At 48.2% G+C, this 20,539-nt stretch overlaps 1 protein-coding gene across 1 annotated transcript in view; it reads left to right on the forward strand.

Moving 5' to 3' along the window:
• The window catches only part of LOC144276273 (uncharacterized), a 252,380-nt gene that overhangs the window by 172,173 nt on the left and 59,668 nt on the right, over nt 1-20,539 (forward strand). Inside the window, exons 19-26 of the mRNA XM_077836247.1 lie at nt 1,388-1,441; nt 1,559-1,603; nt 1,968-2,021; nt 4,614-4,658; nt 9,084-9,137; nt 10,372-10,416; nt 12,263-12,316; nt 16,983-17,090. Coding sequence (XP_077692373.1) covers nt 1,388-1,441; nt 1,559-1,603; nt 1,968-2,021; nt 4,614-4,658; nt 9,084-9,137; nt 10,372-10,416; nt 12,263-12,316; nt 16,983-17,090 — 459 coding nt within the window. The remainder of the gene's footprint in view (nt 1-1,387; nt 1,442-1,558; nt 1,604-1,967; nt 2,022-4,613; nt 4,659-9,083; nt 9,138-10,371; nt 10,417-12,262; nt 12,317-16,982; nt 17,091-20,539) is intronic.

A 20,539-nucleotide genomic window follows, 5' to 3' on the forward strand; every position in this document is an offset into this window, starting at 1 on the left:
CTGACCTCCTGTGCAACACAGGCCATAAAATTTCACCCAGTAACTCCTGTGTTGAGCCCAATAACTTGGTTTTCTGAGCTTCTTATCTGTGTTGCTTCAACTGAGTGCCCTGTTCTGCTGGGGTCTATCTCTGGAAGCCCCAAGACAGGAGCCACTGGTGGGCACTGAAGGCTGCTGGGTAGCGAAATCTAGCTCGTGTGTTGCAATGAGTCATCCGAGGTAATCACCTGCAAATCCTATGGTAGGCCCAGGCCAATCATCCAAGGCCCAGCCAATCTTCACACAAGGGTCTGGCCAGGTGGCCCCAAAGCAGGTATATAGGCTGATAATGGAGGCAGTCACTCCAGTCTGGTCAACACTGCAACCTTGCTGGGAGAATTATAGCAGATCTGACAGACCGCTCCAGCCAGCCCCCTGGCTGTCCTGACAGGTATCCGTGAAGGAGGAGAAGTAGACACGCTGGAGGGTAGGGATAGGATACAGAGGGACCTAGACAAATTGGAGGATTGGGCCAAAAGAAATCTGATGGGGTTCAACAAGGACAAGTGCAGAGTCCTGCACTTAGGACGGAAGAATCCAATGCACCGCTACAGACTAGGGACCGAATGGCTCGGCAACAGTTCTGCAGAAAAGGACCTAGGGGTGACAGTGGACGAGAAGCTGGATATGCGTCAACAGTGTGCCCTTGTTGCCAAGAAGGCCAATGGCATTTTGGGATGTATAAGGAGGAGCATTGCCAGCAGATCAAGGGAAGTGATCGTTCCCCTCTATTCGACATTGGTGAGGCCTCATTTGGAGTACTGTGTCCAGTTTTGGGGCCCACACTACAAGAAGGATGTGGAAAAATTGGAAAGAGTCCAGCGGAGGGCAACAAAAATGATTAGGGGCCTGGAACACATGAGTTATGAGGAGAGGCTGAGGGAACTGGGGATGTTTAGTCTACAGAAGAGAAGAATGAGGCGGGATTTGATAGCTGCTTTCAACTACCTGAAAGGGGGTTCCAAAGAGGATGGATCTAGACTGTTCTCAGTGGTGGCAGATGACAGAACAAGGAGTAATGGTCTCAAGTTGCAGTGGGGGAGGTTTAGGTTGGATATTAGGAAAAACTTTTTCACTAGGAGGATGGTGAAACACTGGAATGCGTTACCTAGAGAGGAGGTGGAATCTCCTTCCTTAGAAGTTTTTAAGGTCAGGTTTGACGAAGCCCTGGCTGGGATGATTTAATTGTGGATCGGTCCTGCTTTGAGCAGGGGGTTGGACTAGATGACCTCCTGAGGTCCTTTCCAACCCTGAGATTCTATGATTCTAAGGAGCGGACTGCATGGTTCTCCCGCATTCTATGACCGAATAACTATGGGGACTGTATCTGTGTGTTGTTTTATTGCAGGGGGAGCCAGGGCAGCCGGGGCCAGTCGGATTACAAGGAGTCAATGGGTCTCAGGTGAGTCCCTACCAGGCAGCGTGGAGGAAGGTGGCATATACCTTGCCGATGTGTACCTTTCTTTCCTTGCCCACTGTGCCACTTTAATGAGGGTGCCTATGTTTGCTTTGTTTGTAGGGAGAAATGGGCCCTTCCGGCTTGCCAGGTCCCTGGGGCCCCAAGGTATGTCCTCGACACTAACCTCGTGACAACAGCAGTTGCTATGGGGACCTTTGTGAAATGAGTTCAAGGGTTGAGCCCAGCTCTCAGTGACTGTCTCTCCCTGGCACCAAATAGCTTAGCCGGCACTAATTGGCAACCGAAGCCTGCGTGGAGAGAGGTTTAATTGGCCTGGAGGCTAAAGAACCCCTCTCCGTCTTTGTACCTCCAGCCCATGCTGCAGACACTTCTGCACATTCCTTGAAAGAGGTGAACGGTGAATAAGGAATGCAGCACAACCGATGAACTGTATTGCAAGGTGGCGCTTAGAGTCAAGTTAATTCTAACCTAACTGTAGGGTGCTTTCACCCCGCCCTGTTTTCTGTAGGGACCACAAGGCTTGCAAGGGAGACGTGGACCCCCAGGGCCTAGAGGATCACAGGTAAATTGCTCCTGGATGCATAATCATCTTCTCAGTACAGAACACTTGACCTTTCCAAGGCCACAGGTGTCCTGTGCAGCACCCCTGAGAAGTGGGGCCTTGTCTGAGTCCTTGCTAAGCAAACTGGCTGCTGGAATCATCCATTGCATCTCGCAAACGAACTTAAAGGCTTCACTCATCCAGGCCATATTTACCACTGCCTCAGGGAATGCACAGGGTGCCCAGCAGTGGGAAGCCGCGTTCTCTAGTGGGTAGGGCACTTAATGGGGAGCCAGGAGACTCATGTTCTGTTTCCAGCACTGCCATTTACCTACTGTTTGACTTGGGCAAACCGTTCCCCCGCACTTGCCTCTGCGTCCCCTCCCACCTTTTGTCTGCCTTGTCTGTTTATCCTGTAAGCTGTTGGGGCCGAGACTGTCTCTCGCTCTGTGTTGGAACCAGGCTAGCACAATGGGACCCCAGTCTTGTTGGATAGAGTCTCCAGGTTCTGCAATCATATAACCTAGAGCATTGTACGCTTCCTTGCTTATGTAAGGCAGCTGTATACCCTGCCAAGCCCCTCACCCCCTCTCTGGCCAGTTCCCCCCACCCAGCCATGCTCTCGGCCCCACCATGGCCATGTCTGGCTGGGAAGGCCTGACTGAGGGAGAAATGGGGGCTGGTTGAGGTGTGTGTGAGTTCAGAGGTCCAGATGAGGTGGAGCTGGCCAAAGTGCAGTGGAGGGCCTACTAAACCCCTCACTGCCTTACCCTGTATCAAGTTACTCTGCTCGCTGTCACAGGCCTCTGTGAGGTCACTGCCTTGCCCCTGTACCCTGAGTGACCAAATGGTGGTTTTACCGAAAATCAGGCTTTCCTGGTTTTTCACTTTTCACCAGACTCCCCAGGATTCTGCCCACGGATGCCTAGAACATGTCTCAAAGTGTTGGAATGGATCGGATGGGGTGTTCAAATGTTATTGCCCGACAGACACATGCCAGCGAGATTGTGTAGGGCCTTTGCTCAGCCAGTTGTAGCCCCTTGCTGATGCTGGAGAACAGTAGAAAACTGGCCACCTTACATTAAGTATCACTAATAATACTTGTGCTTATATATAACTTTTTGTCTGAGGATCGCAAAGTATCTTACAGAGGTGGATAAGCCATATTATCCCTGCTTTGCTGATGGGGAAACTGAGGCACAGAGTGGTGAAGGGACTTGACCTAGGTCACACAATGAATCAACAGTGGAGCTGGGATTAGAATCCAGGTCTCCTGGCTCCTTTTCTGGAAGCAGCACACCATGCTGCTGACCAAGTGAACAGAATGGTCTCCTGAGAATGGGGCTCGTTTCTAGTATTATTGACCAAGCAAAGCTCGGCCCTACACAATCTCACTGGCATGTGTCTGTCAGGCGATAACATTTGAACACCCCATCCGTTCCATTCCAACATTTTGAGGAATGTTCTAAGGGTCTGTGGGCAAAACCCTGTTGATTTTGGTGAAAATTGAAAAACCAGAAAAGCCTGATTTCCAATAAAACCGCCATTTGGTCACTCAGGGTACAGGGGTGAGGCAGTGACCTCACAGAGGCCTGTGACAGGGAGGCAGAGTCACTATGGATGCAAGGGTGAGGCAGTGATCCCAGGGTGAGGGCTATTTGAGGATTAGTGGGCCCCTCACTTGACTCTGGTCAGCCCTCCCTCTTGCCCCCACAGCTGAAGCCAGAGCCCGCATTCCAACCAGCCCCGTCTCCACCACCAGCCAGGTGGGGCCAGATGGGGGGCAAGGGCATGGTTGGGTGTGCATCTTAGTATGGAACCTTCTAGTAAGTTATGCTGCGAGATCCAAAACCTTTTCCTCACCTCCTGCTGAGGACTGGAGCCTGATTCTCTGTGCTGCAGGTGAGATCAAAGACTGGAAGGGAGGTTACACTGCAGGAAGAGCAGTGGTTTGAAGAAGAGGCTGTTTTCCTCATTTAGCATAGCACTGGCAGGGACACCTGCCAGTATGGGTAGACCAGCCCAGAGGGGTTAGTGGAAGGAGAAAAGACCGATGAAGATGCAGGAAAAGACGAATGTAAGCAAGCCGTACCCCAGGTGGAGTAGTACACAAGGAAAAACGTTGTTGGCATGAAAATATACATCCAGATCCACCCTGTTTCCGTAATGGGCTGTAGGAAAGCTTGGGACAAGTTTCTCCATCCCCATGGACAATTCACCAGGATTGTTTTCTAGTTCTGACCCCTCCTCATCCATCTGTCACCATGGCTTGGGAGAGTTTCACTTGCAGGAAATCTAAGTTGAAACTGTGTAAGACTGGGAGGGTAGGAGGAGCCAGGGCTCATGAGATGAAATCACCTGAGATCCTGCATTGCCAATGGCCGTAAATCACTGAGCACAGGGCTTGAGGGTACATGGCATTTGAACAGACAGTGGAGTGAAAGAAATAGCACAAGGCGAATAAGCAAATGCTGCCCTTGACCTGTAGTGACATCCAGCCTCCTTCAAATCAGGGTGGGGGAAGAACGGATTTGGCTTTGACTTCATTTAAACTCGAAAGAATGGGGTCTCTATTCTTGCCTATATTTACAGCTATTTTCTTTTTCTCTCTAGGGTCCACTTGGGATAGAAGGATCCTCTGGGCCTAAAGGAGACCCTGTAAGAGTCTGTTTCCCCCATACATAGAGTTAAATACGTTCTTCCCCATCTTGCTGCCATTGCAATAATATGTCATTGTTAGTGAGGTTGTCTGATGTAATGAGCCCATCACTCTAGTATCTGGTACCTATAGCCCTGAAGGGAGCAAAATGCTCTTGCCCTCCCCTGAGCTACTTGCCTGAATTGAGCAAGCTCCAAGTGGTGCCCGTTTGGCTCCAGGACTTAGGTAGAGGCCTGCACAGACAGCGGAGTTTGCCTGTGAGCTCAGCTTGATCTCTGGTGGGAATAAATTCCAAAGCCCAGGGATTTCTGTTGCTGATATGTCTGTGCTGTACTCACAGGATGTGATAGAAGCTCATGTCACATACCTGAGCTAGCTTTAATTTAGCTAACTCAGGGCCTGGAGCAGTGAAGCTGCTGTAGCATGGGCTGTACCAGCCTGCCAGGAACACTCACGGGGCTCTCCTGTCCTGCTGCTGTTTCACAACTCTGGGACCTGAGCTGGCCAGACTAAAGCCAACTCGACTAACGCCAGCTTGGGTGTGTCTACCCTCTGATTGCAGTATGGATATTGTGAGGATCCATGGGTCTCGAACCTGGGTCTTCGGGTCCCCAGGCAACCTTTGCATACCGGCAGTATCTGATGGCTTGCTAGTATCTGGGGGGCCAAGTGGCTAAAGGAACCCTAGCCCCACCAGAGGCACAGTCCATGGGAGTCCTGATTGGAGGAGTGCCTGGCCCCACTGGTTGGTCCAGCTATGCTATTTAAGCCAGAAGGAGGCACTGGAAGTAATCTGTGCAAGGGGGTGAATTCCTGGCTAGTAGCTACATCGGCCCCTGCCTTCTCACCTGATTCCCGAGTCCTGCTTACCTAACTTGTCCCTTGTTCCTACTTTCCTGATCTATTCCTGATCCCTGCCCCTGGTCTCTGACCATTGGCTCAACGTCTCCTCCTGCCCCAACCACAAGGTCTGACCACCCAAGCCATGGCTGTGACAGGTATACTCTGAGAGGACCTTACCCTTAGCCTCCATACCTGGGGGCATATGGCTGAAGTGTTTTTGCTGATGGCAGAAACCATATCAGGTTGCAGTAGACTGAGGTAACCAAACCCCAGTTGCTTAGGTTTTTGAAGATAACCACTGTAGCCTTGACTGGGCCTCCCCTGGCATTGGTGGCGGAATGGGACATTGCTATGAAATGCTCCCATGCTGCCCCACTTAAAGAGAAGAGGTTTGGCATTGGTGGCTTTCTCTGGGCCTTTGCTGTGTTGACTGTCTGCAGAACCATCCTCCTTCCCTGTCCAAGTGAAAGAAAACAAGCTCTAGCATGTGGAAAATGCCTTTCTACCATAAGAATGATACTCACAATGCTGCTTTCTGACCCCTAAACTCCTACTAGCCAAAAGGAGGGAAAAGAGAAAATTGTAAAATCTTAGGGGAAAAAAGGAGGAAGGGCAAAAAACCCCAAATATTCTACCCCAAAAGGGGAGAAGGGCCAGTAACTCCATCATGTCCACTAGGAATTTTTGCTGTTGCTATTGATTTTAAGTGGAAAGTATTCAATTCCTTCGATGATGGGCAGACATATAAAACTCTGAGGTAGGTGGCACAGACATATATCCTATGTAGTGATTCCATTTTTAGCTGTTTCCAGTCCATTTGTCTGAGCTGCAGGCTCTAACTCACAGTCAAAAGAGAGAGAGAGAGATGCTTAGAGCTGGAATTTGGTCTTTTTCACACTTGGATCTGGCACAATCCTGAAACCTTGGGGTAGGGGAGGGTTCTGTTGTCTTTCTCCTCCCACATTTATTGTTGACTTGGTCACTGGCCATTAACTGCCATAAAGGTTAGAGAATGACTACAGGTGTAGAAAAAGATGGAGTCTGATGGATAAGCAGAGACATTGGTGGTAATTGGTAAATGCAGAGTTGCGTGATTAGATGCAGGTATTGGGTGATCCTCTGATCAGTTAGAAGAGGCTGCCTTATGAACAGTAGAGTATCATCCCTTTGCTCCCATTGGAATGGATGTCACCAACAGTCATTCAGAAAAACTGTGTGTATAATGAAAAGGAGTACTTGTGGCACCTTAGAGACTAACAAATTTATTTGAGCGTAAGCTTTCATGAGCTACAGCTCACTTCAGCGGATGCATTCAGTGGAAAAATACAGTGGGGAGATTTATATACATAGAGAACATGAAACAATGGGTGTTATCATGCACACTGTAAGGAGAGTGATCACTTAAGATGAACTATTACCAGCAGGAGAGCGGGGGGAGGGAGAAAACCTTTTGTAGTGAAGTCCTGGCCACTATGGATGTAGAAGCCCTCTACACCAACATTCCACACAAAGATGGACTACAAGCTATCAGGAACAGTATCCCCGATAATGTCACAGCAAACCTGGTGGCTGAACTTTGTGACTTTGTCCAAACCCATAACTATTTCACATTTGGGGACAATGTATACCTTCAGATCAGTGGCACTGCTATGGGTACCCGCATGGCCCCACAGTATGCCAACATTTTTATGGCTGACTTAGAACAGTGCTTCCTCAGCTCTCGTCCCCTAATGCCCCTACTCTACTTGTGCTACATTGATGACATCTTCGTCATCTGGACCCATGGAAAAGAAGCCCTTGAGGAATTCCACAATGATTTCAACAATTTCCATCCCACCATCAACCTCAGCCTGGACCAGTCCACACAAGAGATCCACTTCCTGGACACTATGGTGCTAATAAGCGATGGTCACATGAACACCACCCTATACTGGAAACCTACTGACCGCTATTCCTACCTACATGCCTCCAGCTTTCACCCAGATCACACCACACAATACAACCGCATTTGCTCCAATCCCTCAGACAGAGACAAACACCTACAAGATCTCTATCAAGCATTCTTACAACTACAGTACCCACCTGCTGAAGTGAAGAAACAGATTGACAGAGCCAGAAGAGTACCCAGAAGTCACCTACTACAGGACAGGCCCAACAAAGAAAATAACAGAACGCCACTAGCCATCACCTTCAGCCTCCAACTAAAACCTCTCCAACGCATCGTCAAGGATCTACAACCTATCCTGAAGGACGACCCATCACTCTCACAGATCTTGGGAGACAGGCCAGTCCTTGCTTACAGACAGCTCCCCAACCTGAAGCAAATACTCACCAGCAACCACACACCACACAACAGAACCACTAACCCAGGAACCTATCCTTGCAACAAAGCCTGTTGCCAACTGTGTCCACATATCTATTCAGGGGACACCATCATAGAGTCTAATCACATCAGCCACACTATCAGAGGCTCGTTCACCTGCATATCTACCAATGTGATATATGCCATCATGTGCCAGCAGTGCCCCTCTGCCATGGACATTGGTCAAACTGGACAGTCTCTACATAAAAGAATAAATGGACACAAATCAGATGTCAAGAATTATAACATTCAAACACCAGTCGGAGAACACTTCAGTCTCTCTGGTCACTCGATTACAGACCTAAAAGTGGCAATTCTTCAACAAAAAGACTTCAAAAACAGACTCCAACGAGAGACTGCTGAATTGGAATTCATTTGCAAACTGGATACAATTAATTTAGGCTTGAATAGAGACTGGGAGTGGAGGGGTCATTACACAAAGTAAAACTATTTCCCCATGTTTATTTCCCCCACCCCCCACTGTTCCTCAGACGTTCTTGTCAACTGCTGGAAATGGCCCACCTTGATTATCACTACAAAAGGTCCCCCCCCACCACCCCGTTCTCCTGCTGGTAATAGCTCATCTTAAGTGATCACTCTCCTTACAGTGTGTATGGTAACACCCATTGTTTCATGTTCTCTGTGTATATAAATCTCCCCACTGTATTTTCCCCTGAATGCATCCGATGAGGTGAGCTGTAGCTCACGAAAGCTTATGCTCAAATAAATTTGTTAGTCTCTAAGGTGCCACAAGTACTCCTTTTCTTTTTGTGAATACAGACTAACACGGCTGCTACTCTGAAACCTGTCAGTGTGTATAATGTTGATAGCCCATTCATGGCCAAAATGGGTCCTTGGCACCTCCTTTCCCATAGCTGCTGTGGCCAAGTGCCCTGTGCATGCTGAGTGAAGAGTCTGGCATCTGGGAGTCTTGCCTATGGAGTGGGAAGTGTACAGAATTCATTGAACTTTTGATATCAAATGAAGAAATCTCCCTTTTGGGAGACTCACGATCCCCACTCCCCCCACTCCTTCTTCTTTGGAAATGGGATCTGATTTTTTTTACCCACCCTCCACCGTTTTTCCCTCGTGCTGTCGCTCAGTTTGGATTTCTCCGAGTTGACGTGTTGCCTTTTAATAACAGTCAGCCTTGATGAGTTAATTAAAACATGGCAGCCTTTTCATGAAGCTGTTTTTATGCAGTTATTTCTGTTTGCAGGGAGCAGTTGGTCCTGCTGGGCTAAGAGGAGAGCGTGGTCAAGAAGGCCCCATGGTAAGTCTGCATGGATATATCTTTCCATGCCCCAGCTCATTATGGGTGAGGGTGGGAATGGAGGGGCTTTGGGCATGGTGAATTCTTTATGCCATATTGCTCCAATTCGTAACCTGAACTGGTACATTGCACTGGAGTGAATAATGAGGGAAATCCACTGGGTCTTTCCCTTAGCTCCATTTTTCTTTCTGGAGCCCTGCTGCTACCAATGGTAGAACACCGTAGACCGTTTGAGATCCTGCCCAATGCACAAATGAGACAAAGCCAAGCTATCTTTCTTTCCCCGTGTGCGTTGGTACATTGTAGAATCATATGCATTTATCTGCACATGTGGCTGGGCCTCTGCCCTGTTAGGAAATGGGCCAGATATAAGATTGGAAAGTGAGAGCTCTGCATGCAGCAGCCCCCACATAATACTGCTGCAACATCATAGTCCCCATGCTGGACATATAGGGAATGCTTGTGTGTGCAATGGGGAAGCTCCCCCTACTAGAGTAATACTGTTGCGAAAGCTAAGCCCTAGGTAGATTTCTGGGGAAACCTGGAGTCTTGAGTCCTGGGGTACTCCACCCTGATTGGGAGGGGCTTAACACCTCATGTGTTCTTGTCAGCAGGAAAGACTAAGGCCAGGTCATTCTCAGTGCCTTCCCTACACTGCTATATACTTAAAAGCAGCTCTCCATGGCTTTCCTACATACCACCAATCTGCCAGAATAGCTCTTGCTGCTGACTTGCTTGAAGCCTGCTTGCAGCCCCCTCACACACTTGTAGTCTTTCACCAATTCACACAGCCAGAGCTCTTTATGCTCCCTGCTTAGTAGTAGGGTTGGGGTGCAATCGTTGACCATGCTGGGGCCCTGTCTCAGTGTGGGGGATTCCCATAAGGCTTTTGCTTCTGATATTGACATCCCTTAAGAGCCAATCTAATGATGGCCTAGAAGATAATCTTCCATGGAGTTACTGAGGACTTAAAAGGGAAACTGAGGTGAGGGGTCCACTTGCAGGGCTGTCCTGGGGCCACAAGGGGGTGCTTAGGAGGAGGCCTCTCCCTTTCACCTTGCCATGGGATCACCAGCAGTGACATTCTGCAAATGAGGCTGGTGTTTCCCATGAAGTTCAGACGCTTAATTTTCTGGCAAATACCTTTCACCCGGGGAGGTTTTGAAGGCCTGTGTGGATTTTTGTGTGTGTGTTTTTTTTAAAGTTGCATTGAATGTTTTTCTGTCTCTTTCAGGGGTTGATTGGAATGCCAGGTTCAAAGGGACGCCCAGGAGACCAGGTAAGTCACTTGGCCTTAGGGTAACCAGATAGCAAGTGTGAAAAATCGAGATGGGGGTGGTAATAGGCGCCTGCATAAGAAAAAGCCCTGAATATCAGGACTGTCCCTGTAAAATTGGGACATCTGGTCACCTTACTTGGCCTGCATAATGGAATTAGCCTCAATGGCTCTGGTCCCGATATGGCTTTCCTACGTTGCTATGGGGGTTTGATATACTGTGGACTTGCTGGAAGCCTGATCCCTGGTATCAGAGTTCATACTGAAAGCTACGAATGGTCCTTTGGGAAGAAAAATAGAGAGCCACTCTTATACTCCCTTGACATCCTCTGAGTTTTGGGAGCTTTCTGAAGAGACAGAAGGGCCTCTGCCTTCTAAATCCTTGTCTTCAGTAGAAAGAAAAGGTGTGTTCTTACCACATGGTAACTAACATGAGGTAGAATCCTAGTGAATCAGAACCATGGGGTTAGAAGGGACCGCAAGGGTCATCTCATCTAGCCCCCTGCTGAGATGCAGAATTTGTTGTGTCTAAACCATCCAAAGACAAAGCATTTATAGTTGTCACACAAGATCGTTAACCTGTGGTAAGACCATACCTTTTTTCCTTGTTTAGACACATCCTAATTATTGGGAGTTGGATTGTTAAAGATCCCTGAAACATTATCTCCTATCAGGAAGAACAGTGGTACTTTTCATTCCCCTTGCATCTGAGTGTCTCAGAGCTCTCCACAAATGTTCAGACATTTGGCCTCCCTTCTGTATACTCCTCCTCCCCCATTTGAGATATAACCCCCATTTTACAGATGGGGAAACTTCCGTACAGTTCAGCCCAGGTCACACGCAGTGAAACTGTAACAGAGCTGGGAGTAAAACCCAACTCTCCTGCTTCCTCTTCCTGAACTTTATGCTATGTGGACAGATGGCCTTGGGGTTAGTTAGGAAGGATGTTGGAAGTTGGAGCAAGTAAGTCTCTGGATAGAGTTTAACTAGTACTTTAGTCAGCAGGGTGCAAGACCGCATGTTTGCTGCTCTTGGATGTGGTCTTGGGATCTTTCGGCATACACAAACCAGGGGTAGGCTGTACAGCACTGAGGGGCAATGCACTGACCTGTTACCTTTTGGAGTTCTGATTTCTGGTCCTTCCCTATAGAAGGTCACAGCTCAAAACAGATTGAGTGGCCTCCTCTTAGCTCCTGCTGTACATCACAAAAGGTCCGTCAGCAATCAACGTAGCCGGCGCACACTGCTTGAAACAACAGTAGCAGGACTTACTGCGTGTCAGCGTTGAGCTTTGTGTGTGGAAGGTTTCTGAGTATCTGCCCATGTCATGCCTCTGCCAAGTCAGAGATAATGGGCTGTCATGTTTTATAAGCACCAAAATCCCAAATTAAGAAGTGTGCGTTTGAGTTGGGGTGGGGGGAGTAGGGGTCGGGATCCCAATATAAAGCAGAAGGGAAGTTACTTTATTTGTTAATCGCAGTGCAGGTGGTCCTTCCTTCTGCCCCAAACAACTAATATTTTCATCAACTCCAAACTGTAGGAGGTCTACTGTTGACCTCCTTGCCATACACTCCTCTTCCACCATTTTACAGGGGCGCTAAAGCTACCTGCAGGGGTCTAAAGTTCCCGGAGTATCTGGCATGTAGGATCACATTGCAGCTTTCTGGTCTGGGTAGAAAGGGACTTTCCTTTTAGCTGTGGAAAGATCATCAAGAATGAACTTTTGAGCAAAACCGGCGAAAGCTTCCTCTCCGATGCTGAATGCGGATCGCTGTGCTCCTCAGCCATGGAGAGCATCACAGTTTGGTCTCCTGAGAAGTTGCACTCTTAACGTGTGCTGTTATTACAGGGTGGCGAAGGCACAGATGGAGTGAAAGGGGACATGGGAACCAAAGGAGACAAGGTACAGTACACCCAGTGGCTGGCATCCAGAGGCATTCATACTAATTTCTGTAGTTTTCCCATTCCTCCCTGCTGTTTAAATGTGGTCATGTAGTCTCAGAGCATGTCTGAGCTGGTTGTATTGTACTAATAATTAGACTGAGTTCTCTCCTGGCACTTGAAGAATAAACAATTAGAATCACTAGGGACCTTTATTCTAGCACCCTTCTCGACAGGGCAAGTCTCTGCTCCTTGTACACAGCAGCCTCACTAAGGGGAGGTTTGTATAAAGAAGATCCCGCCATGCCAGGAAAGTTACTCTAGCGGTCACCTGCTGAAATTCTGGACCCCCTTTTTAAACATTCTTATTGGTAGCATTGCCAATGCCAAGTGATCGAAACTCATGAGTCAGGCCCCCCAAAATCATGAGATCAGCTAAAAATCTTGATTTTTTTGTTTGTTTGTTTGTTCGTTTGTTCGTGTAATGTTGGGTTCTTTTTATTTGACTTCTGGTTCATGAGCCTTTAGGAGTCGGTGTTTTAAGCTTTTCTCCATGGGTATGAGTGCTAGATGCTTACTTCCCCTCCCCCCACCCCCTGGTTTTCTTATTAAATGGAAGCTGATAGTCTCGTGTAATCACATGACTCCAAAAGCTGGGGCTTTAAGCCCCAATATTGTGAGACTTCTTATAAAATCATGAGCGTTGGCAACGCTGCATAGAGAGCTAAATTAGCCGTGCCCCCATCTGGGAGCCCAGGCCCTCAGCAATGGGGTTAGTGTGGTTCCCTTTGCAACAGAGGGTGGGCCAGATGTGGGAGGGCCATGCAGAATGCCCTTCCCAGTACAGAGCTAAGCTTTTCTAGGAGCCCCCTGAATGGCAGAATGGAGTGGGTGGGGCATAAGAAGGACAGGGAGGGGCCAGAAGATCTGCGGTTGCCCAGATACTCCTGTCCTTCATCCCACTCCAACACACAGTGTCCTCGGCACTGCAGCTCGGGTCTGGGAGGATTCCTCCCACCGTTGCTCTCCTGTGCATCTGCCCGGCCTAGCTAGTCCCCTCTGGTATTGGATTCAGTTCTCATCAGGGGTTCAGTGTTTAATAAGAGGCTTGATAGCAGGTGAAGTTTCCCTGGCAAAGACATGGCTGCAGGGAAAGGCAAGCTCTAAGATGAGTGTCATAAGAGAGAACTATTAACAGTGCCTCTTGCTCTGCCAGTGCAATCAGATATTCCTGGTCACTGTCTTCTGAGCTCCTTGCTGCAGGAGGGGTTCTTGCTCCCAGCTGAATGTAGAACACGCACCAGGTTCTCCAGCCCTTTGTACATCTCCTGTTTGCATGAAGCGATTTGCATTTAGTGACATGGAAGCACATCACGGGTCAGAATAAGGATTATGGAAGCTAAAGTAATAATGGCAAAAACCGCCCCTTAGCTGGGCCCAGAGAGAACCGGTCGCTCTGTCAAACAAGGGGCCAAACACACAGAGGATGAGATGAGGGGGAAATTGCCCAAATGGCCAAAGATGAACCTGACTCAAATAGAAAAGATTCTGCCCTGACTGAGCCTGGAAGACCAGGCCCGAGAGGGGCTCTGGCAGAGCCCAGGCAGGGGAATTCCATAGATCCAGCTATCAAGGTATTTACATGGCCCCATCACCAGAGTGTCAACACCTCACAGTCACTAATGGAATGGGGTTTACTTCCTGTGGGATCTGGCAGCCTGATTCCCGTGTACAGGTGGGGAGCTGAGGCCTGGGGTCAATTGATTTGCCAAAGGTCACACAGGGAACTCTGTGGCTGAGGTGGGATTTGAAGCCAGGTCCCTTGAATCCCAGTCCAGCACCATATCCATTAGAATGCCCTTCGTGCCCCAGAATCGATCTGTGTCCTGAAAATGTCCTGTGCTGGACCCCATCCACATGGGATTGTTGGTGGGAAGGAAGGGACCACCTGGCTGACCTCAGCTGGCTTGGAAGGACAGAGGAGGGGATTGGTCACTCAGATATCTGGGACCTGGTATATTCTCCCTTAGGCCCTTGAAAACAGAGGATTCCCCCTCCTAATTTCATGGTTAATTGATGTTTTGCCTGCAAAGCAGAGGCCTTGCTGTAAAAGCAATGGGCTATGTGTTTGCTCTAGTGTCCTGTGTGTAGAGAGCAGGTTTCATGAGATTCTGGGGGGGTCTATCTTGAAAGAGAATTAACTGGGGAACCGAGCACTGCACCCCAGAACATAGGTGCTAGAACGAGGGGTAATGGTATGCCCCCTGGATTGAAGTTGTTTCCATTATATAGAGTTTACAGTTTGGTTCAATGGCTCTTAGCATCCCCACTATTCAAATTGTTCCAGTGCCCCCAGAATAGCATCTCACACAGATCAAACAGAATACTAAGAACATAAGAACGGCCATACTGTGTCAGACCAAAGGGCCATCTAGGCCAGTATCCTGCCGTCTCATACTGGCTAATGTCAGATTCCGCAAAGGGAATGAACAGAGCAGGTAATCATGAAGTGATCCATCCCATCACCCCTTCTCAGCTTCTGGCAAACAGAGGCTAGGGACACCATCCCTGCCCATCCTGGCTAATAGCCGTTGATGGACCTCTCCTCCATGAATTTATCTAGTTCCTTTTTGAACCCTGTTCTGGTCTTGGCCTTCACAACATCCTCTGGTAAGGCGTTCCACTGACTGTGCGTTGTGTGGAAAAAACACTTCCTTTCGTTTGTTTTAAACCTGCTGCCTATTCATTTCATTGGGTGACCCCTAGTTCTTGTGTTATGAGAAGGAGCAAATAACACTTCCTTATTTACTTTCTCCGCACCCTTTGTGATTTTATAGACCTCTATCATATCCCCCCTTCGTCGTCTTTTTACCAAACTGAAAAGTCCCAGTCTTCCTAATCTCTCCTCATACGTAAGCTGCTCCATGCCACTAATCGTTTTCTTGCCCTTTTCTGAGCCTTTTCCAATTCCAATATAATATACTGCTCTGGAGAAACCTGGCTTTGGTGCTTCAGTTACCCAGTTTCCACCTGTTAGGCCTTCCAGATGTTAAGCCTTGGAACCACCTCCCATGTAGCAGGGCAGCTGGAGAGAGTGGTACAGACACGGCAGGATAGCGCAGTAAGTTATGGGGAGGTTTGTGGCTGCTCATCTGGTTTAACTAATGGCCTGTCTACACTAGAGCACTGAACTGCTGCAAGGTTAAACTGAGCTGCAAAGTGTTCCTAGCCCCATTCGTTCCTGCATGTCTAGACGCATTTCCCTGCATCTGACCCCTGTTCACCATATTTCCAGGCCTGGCTCAGGTGTGTAGGTTGCAACCTACAACAGGGTCAGGGCCTTTTCATGATTTATTCATGAACTATGGGCAAAGTGTGTGTGTGTGTGTGTGTGTGTGTGTGTGTGTGTGTGTGTGTGTGTGTGTGTGAGAGAGAGAGAGAGAGAGAGAGAATATCTCAGCCCTTTTTAAAATGAAAATAAGCACAAATAATTCTTCCCTTTCCCCTTCAACCCAGTTACTGGCCCAACACTAAGTTTTGGGCCCTCGTCTGGATACGTCTCTCTGCCAGGGATGCTCTAGGCAAGTGTCCAGAAAGGGAGGCGACCCCATCAGAAGGAGGGAGATCACCCCATCCTTACTTTCACTTTAGTGGCAGAATTTCAACAAGGATTTCTTAGGAGCTGACGTCACTAGATGAAAATTTCAGCTGGAGCGCCCGATTGCTCTGTTCTCCTCACACCTTAGGCAGCTCTTTTTAATCTGAAAAGGATGTTATTTTTGGTGAGAGAGGCTGGTCCAGTGGCTAGGAGTTGGGCAATCTGGGTGCAGTTCCCTGCTCCTCCACAGACTTCCCTGTGTGACCTTGGGCAAGTCACTTAGTCTCTCTGTACCTCAATTCCTTCTCTGTACAGTGGGAATAACCACATGACCCTGCTGCACAGGGGTGTTCCGGGAATAAATACATTGAACAGTGTGAGGTGCTCAGATAACACAGTAATTGGGGCCATATACATATCATAGACGGGCGTGTCCTGCTCAGCCCCAAATCTTGGAGCACTCTGATGAGGTGGAGAGGCATGTCTTGTTTGGGCTTCACCCCACTGGTCATGGTAAGGAGACCGGATAGGGCGTGGTGTTTCTGAGGAAGACGTTGTCCGGTGGTGTTGACTCTGAATCAGAGGTGGGGTGAGCTTTCAAATTCAGAACTGGGTGGGAATAACAGTTCAGGGTTATTTGGATCCTGGGATTTGGTTGAGGTCTATCTAATTTCCCAGGGCCTGGGCTAGAAGGGACTTGCCAGGAATAAAACATGGAGGGTGGTTTTGGCTGCACAACAAGCTGGATAACAAAAGCCATGTTCTGGTGACCTTGATCATGGTGTGGTCTGAAGGGGAGACCACATCAGAGAAAGGGCATTTAGGGTTAATTAAGGCTGTTTCCTTTTCCCCTTCCATTCTGCCATGAATGCAGCATGATGAGATTGAAGAGACCCAAGGATAAAAGAAGACTGACTATCCAGAGGGGGAGCAAGGAAATGGCTGTCCTGCAGTGTTAGGAGCTGAGATAGTCACGCTAGTTGCTTATTACAAAGACCTCGTCCATTTTCATCTTGGTTCATGCCAGTGAAAGGGCAGCAAGAGGTGCAGCCAGGCCCTCCATGATGTATTTATGTCTTATTGTTTCCAGGGAGAATGTGGGCCACAGGGGATGAAAGGGCCCCCAGGAGTTCGAGGTCAAATGGGTCTGCAGGGGTTTCCTGGACCCAGAGGGCTGACTGGACGCCAAGGACCTGACGTAAGGATTCTTTGCTTCTCCAGACACTGGTTACACACCGTGTTGCAAAGCGGCTGGAGCACGACATGCAAGAGAAAATATCTTTTAAGTGGTGTCCCCTCCCCACCTTGAAACATACCCGGGAGAGCTGGGCATGGTGCCTGGCTGCTTGGTCAGTGGCTAACATGCTACACTTCTCATCCATTTACCCTTCCCCATCCTGCAGCTCAGCTGAGAGTATATTGTGCTTTCTCTCTTAGCATTGATTTTCTGGGAGAAGCGGAATTCTTTGGCTGCAATTTATCAGCAGTTCTATGCACTAGTGGTCGAACAATGTGGACAGCAGGTTGATATCAATTGTCCAAACCTGGGCCCTAAGGTACGGCACTGAAATAGCATTTGAGATTCAGTGCATCTTCCTCCAGGGCAATCAGCGGGTGTGGTACTGGTGTGAATTATAGGCACCAAGCAGGTCTCTGATTCCACATCAGGTCCGATTTCCCAAGCAGCAGGTGAAGAATTGCTCTAGAGGCAGGTGTGTACTTAGGAATCTCATCCCAGCTCTCACTGTGCTGAGCCATTGTCCTGTCCTGGTGCAAGCAGGTTGCTGAACATGCTTTCCGCGTCTCAGCAGAAAGGACCCAGACTGGAATCATTGCCGTGCCTTGGATCCAAATGCTTTAGCTTCCCCATTTCCCCACTCCTTTCTCTTGACTGACTGTCTGTAACCCTTGATCCTATCCCACAGTCTACGGTCTTGCTGGGAATCTCAGCTGCCTTCCTCCTCGCCTCTCTCTCTCCCACTGGATGAAACCCTTGCATTCTGCCCTGCCCAGACTCACTTGTAGCTGACTCTTCCTGAGACAGTTGGTGCAAATATTTCCATGCACTACAGTTCAGAACGTTGCATCTCTCCAACTGACCCAACCTGTTCCTCTTGACAAGCCCTGGTCATGAAAAGCCAATGATGCACGAGCTCCCTCTACTGGTGAAGGGCCATGTGCTTTAAAAACATGTGTACTCTGTCTGTTTGTTGCCATTTTCATGTTGTCCGACTAATGTAAATGTCACTTTCCATAGTGAATGATAAATCTCATCTGCCCTAAGCTGCCTACCCTAGAAGAAATGCTGAGGAGGGTTTATTAACTGTCTCCCTCACTATCGTTACTATCTAACTGCTGTGAGAAGTTGAACGTATATCCTATTATTTCTCTCTAATCAAGTTACATCTTACTGGGGAGAAACTTAAAATGAGAAACTAAGGGGTACACATGCACAAATAGAGATCCTACCTTGCCCATAAACCCTGCAAAGAGGTACTTAATCTATTGGCAGCGTGCACTCAGTATAAGATAATGGGCCAGGTAGAAACTAAGGGCCAAATTCTCAGCAGGTGTAAATTGTCACAGCTCCACGGGACTTGACATCAGTGGAGCTGGGCCAGTTTACACTAGCAGAGATTTGATCCTAATTGCCCTGGAATTTTCCCATTGCTGTCTATGTAGCTGATTCTAAATTAGACAATTGAGCACTGCCAACACAGCTTGGTGCAAAATTGTGATCAAAGGCAGGAGCGCAATAGATTTCCAATGTGTTTTTTGCAGGGAAATTGCCCTTAATATCCGTGGGGGGTTCTCACTGGCTGTTTCTCCAGATCACACCTGCTTGCCACCTTACACGTATTTTGAGATTGTGCAGTTTGCAGATTGTTCTTTCTAACTGCCAGCCCTTCAAACTGAAGCTGAGATCAGAGGGGCAGCCGCGTTAGTCTGTATCAGCAAAAAGATGAGTCCTTGTGGCACCTGAGAGACTAACACATTTATTTGGGCATAAACTTGGGGGTAGAACCCGCTTCATCAGATGCACGGAGTGGAAAATACAGTAGGCAGGTATAAATATACAGCACATGAAAAGATGGGAGTTGCCTTACCAAGTGGGAGGTCAGTGCTAATGAGGCTGATTCAGTTAGGGTGGATGTGTCCCATTTCCAACAGTTGACTGCAGAACTGGAATTAATTTGCAAATCTGACACCATCAAATTAGGCCTGAATAAAGACTGGGAGTGGCTGGGTCACTACAAAAAATAATTTTCCCTCTGTTGATACTCACTGCTTCTTGTCAACTGTTGGGAATGAGCCACATCCACCATGATTGAATTGGCCTCATTAGCACTGACCTCCCACTTAGTAAGGCAACTCCCATCTTTTCATGTGCTGTATATTTATACCTGACTACTGTATTTTCACTCCATGCATCTGATGAAGTGGAATTTAGCCCACGAAAGCTGATGCCCAAATTAATTTTTTAGTCTCTACAGTGCCACAAGGACTCCCCGTTGTTTTTGAGATCAGAGTGCGAAGCTGAGTGCTCTCTGGCTCTTCCATCACTGAAAATAAAGTTGCTGCAATTGGAATTCTGTTAACAATTCAGAAGGTCGGAATTGCCAGACCAGCTCAAAGCAGGGCTCATCTAGGTCAGTCGCCTGACTCTGGTCGGCTCCACCTGGCCAGGTGGAACCCTTCTTCGCATGTGAGACCTGAGAGGGTCAAAGCTGGAGGTGCTGCAAGAAGGAAGCAGATTTAAAAAGCGCTTTCTCATGCAGTGCAGATTTCAGTGCCAAGTCTCAGGGCGGGGCAGATGCAGCAGGAAGCTGAATATTTTAACACAGAATTAGATCCTTGCTGATCTTTAGCTTTGCATGTTCAAAAACACAAGAAAGACGAGAGAAGGGGCTTGTTATTTCCCCTTTGCCTTTCCAGGAGTAAAATAGCACGCTGTCTGAGAATAATGCTGTCTTGTTCGGGCGCTGGAGTTTGGCTTCCTATGAGCCCTGATTAGGTATTCACTGTTCAGATTGGATGCATTCTGAGAGAAGGATAACTCAGCAGAAATCATCTCACCACCACACAATGCCTTTTCCAGCTTAGTATGCAGCAGGCCCCATCTCAAAATAGTATCTGCTTGCAGATAGTAGCTTCATGCATTTTACTGTGACGCCCACAGCACCAAGCCAGCCATCCTAGCCTTCTGTGTCCCTCGAGGCAGGAGGGGGGCATTACGAGATCTAGACACCAGAATACTGACCCCTTAAAAATCATCTTAATTCAGTTTCTTGGAAACAAAAACAGTTCAATAATCCTGGTGATTTTTAGCCCTGCAGCAGTTCCCTCTTCGTTTTTGGCCCTGGTCTGTTTTCTTTTCCTACCAAATGAAACACTGAAGGGTTTGTTCTCCATGCCATGCTTGGGAGGGGACAGTGCTGGACTGCTCTGAACTGGGCTGTTTCCCTCATTGATGAATGGAGGACACAAGGACTGTCTCTTTTTACAGCCTGTCTGTACAGCACCCAGCACCATGATTCTTGATTGATGTCCTAGGCATTACTGCAACACCAGTAATTAATAACCCCATTCCTCCTCTCTCAAGGGATCTCTTCCCTGCTGGATGGCCAGGGATATTTATAGTGAGAC

This window comes from Eretmochelys imbricata, chromosome 16 (genome assembly GCF_965152235.1).
Source record: "Eretmochelys imbricata isolate rEreImb1 chromosome 16, rEreImb1.hap1, whole genome shotgun sequence".
In the NCBI taxonomy this organism is placed as follows: domain Eukaryota; kingdom Metazoa; phylum Chordata; order Testudines; family Cheloniidae; genus Eretmochelys; species Eretmochelys imbricata.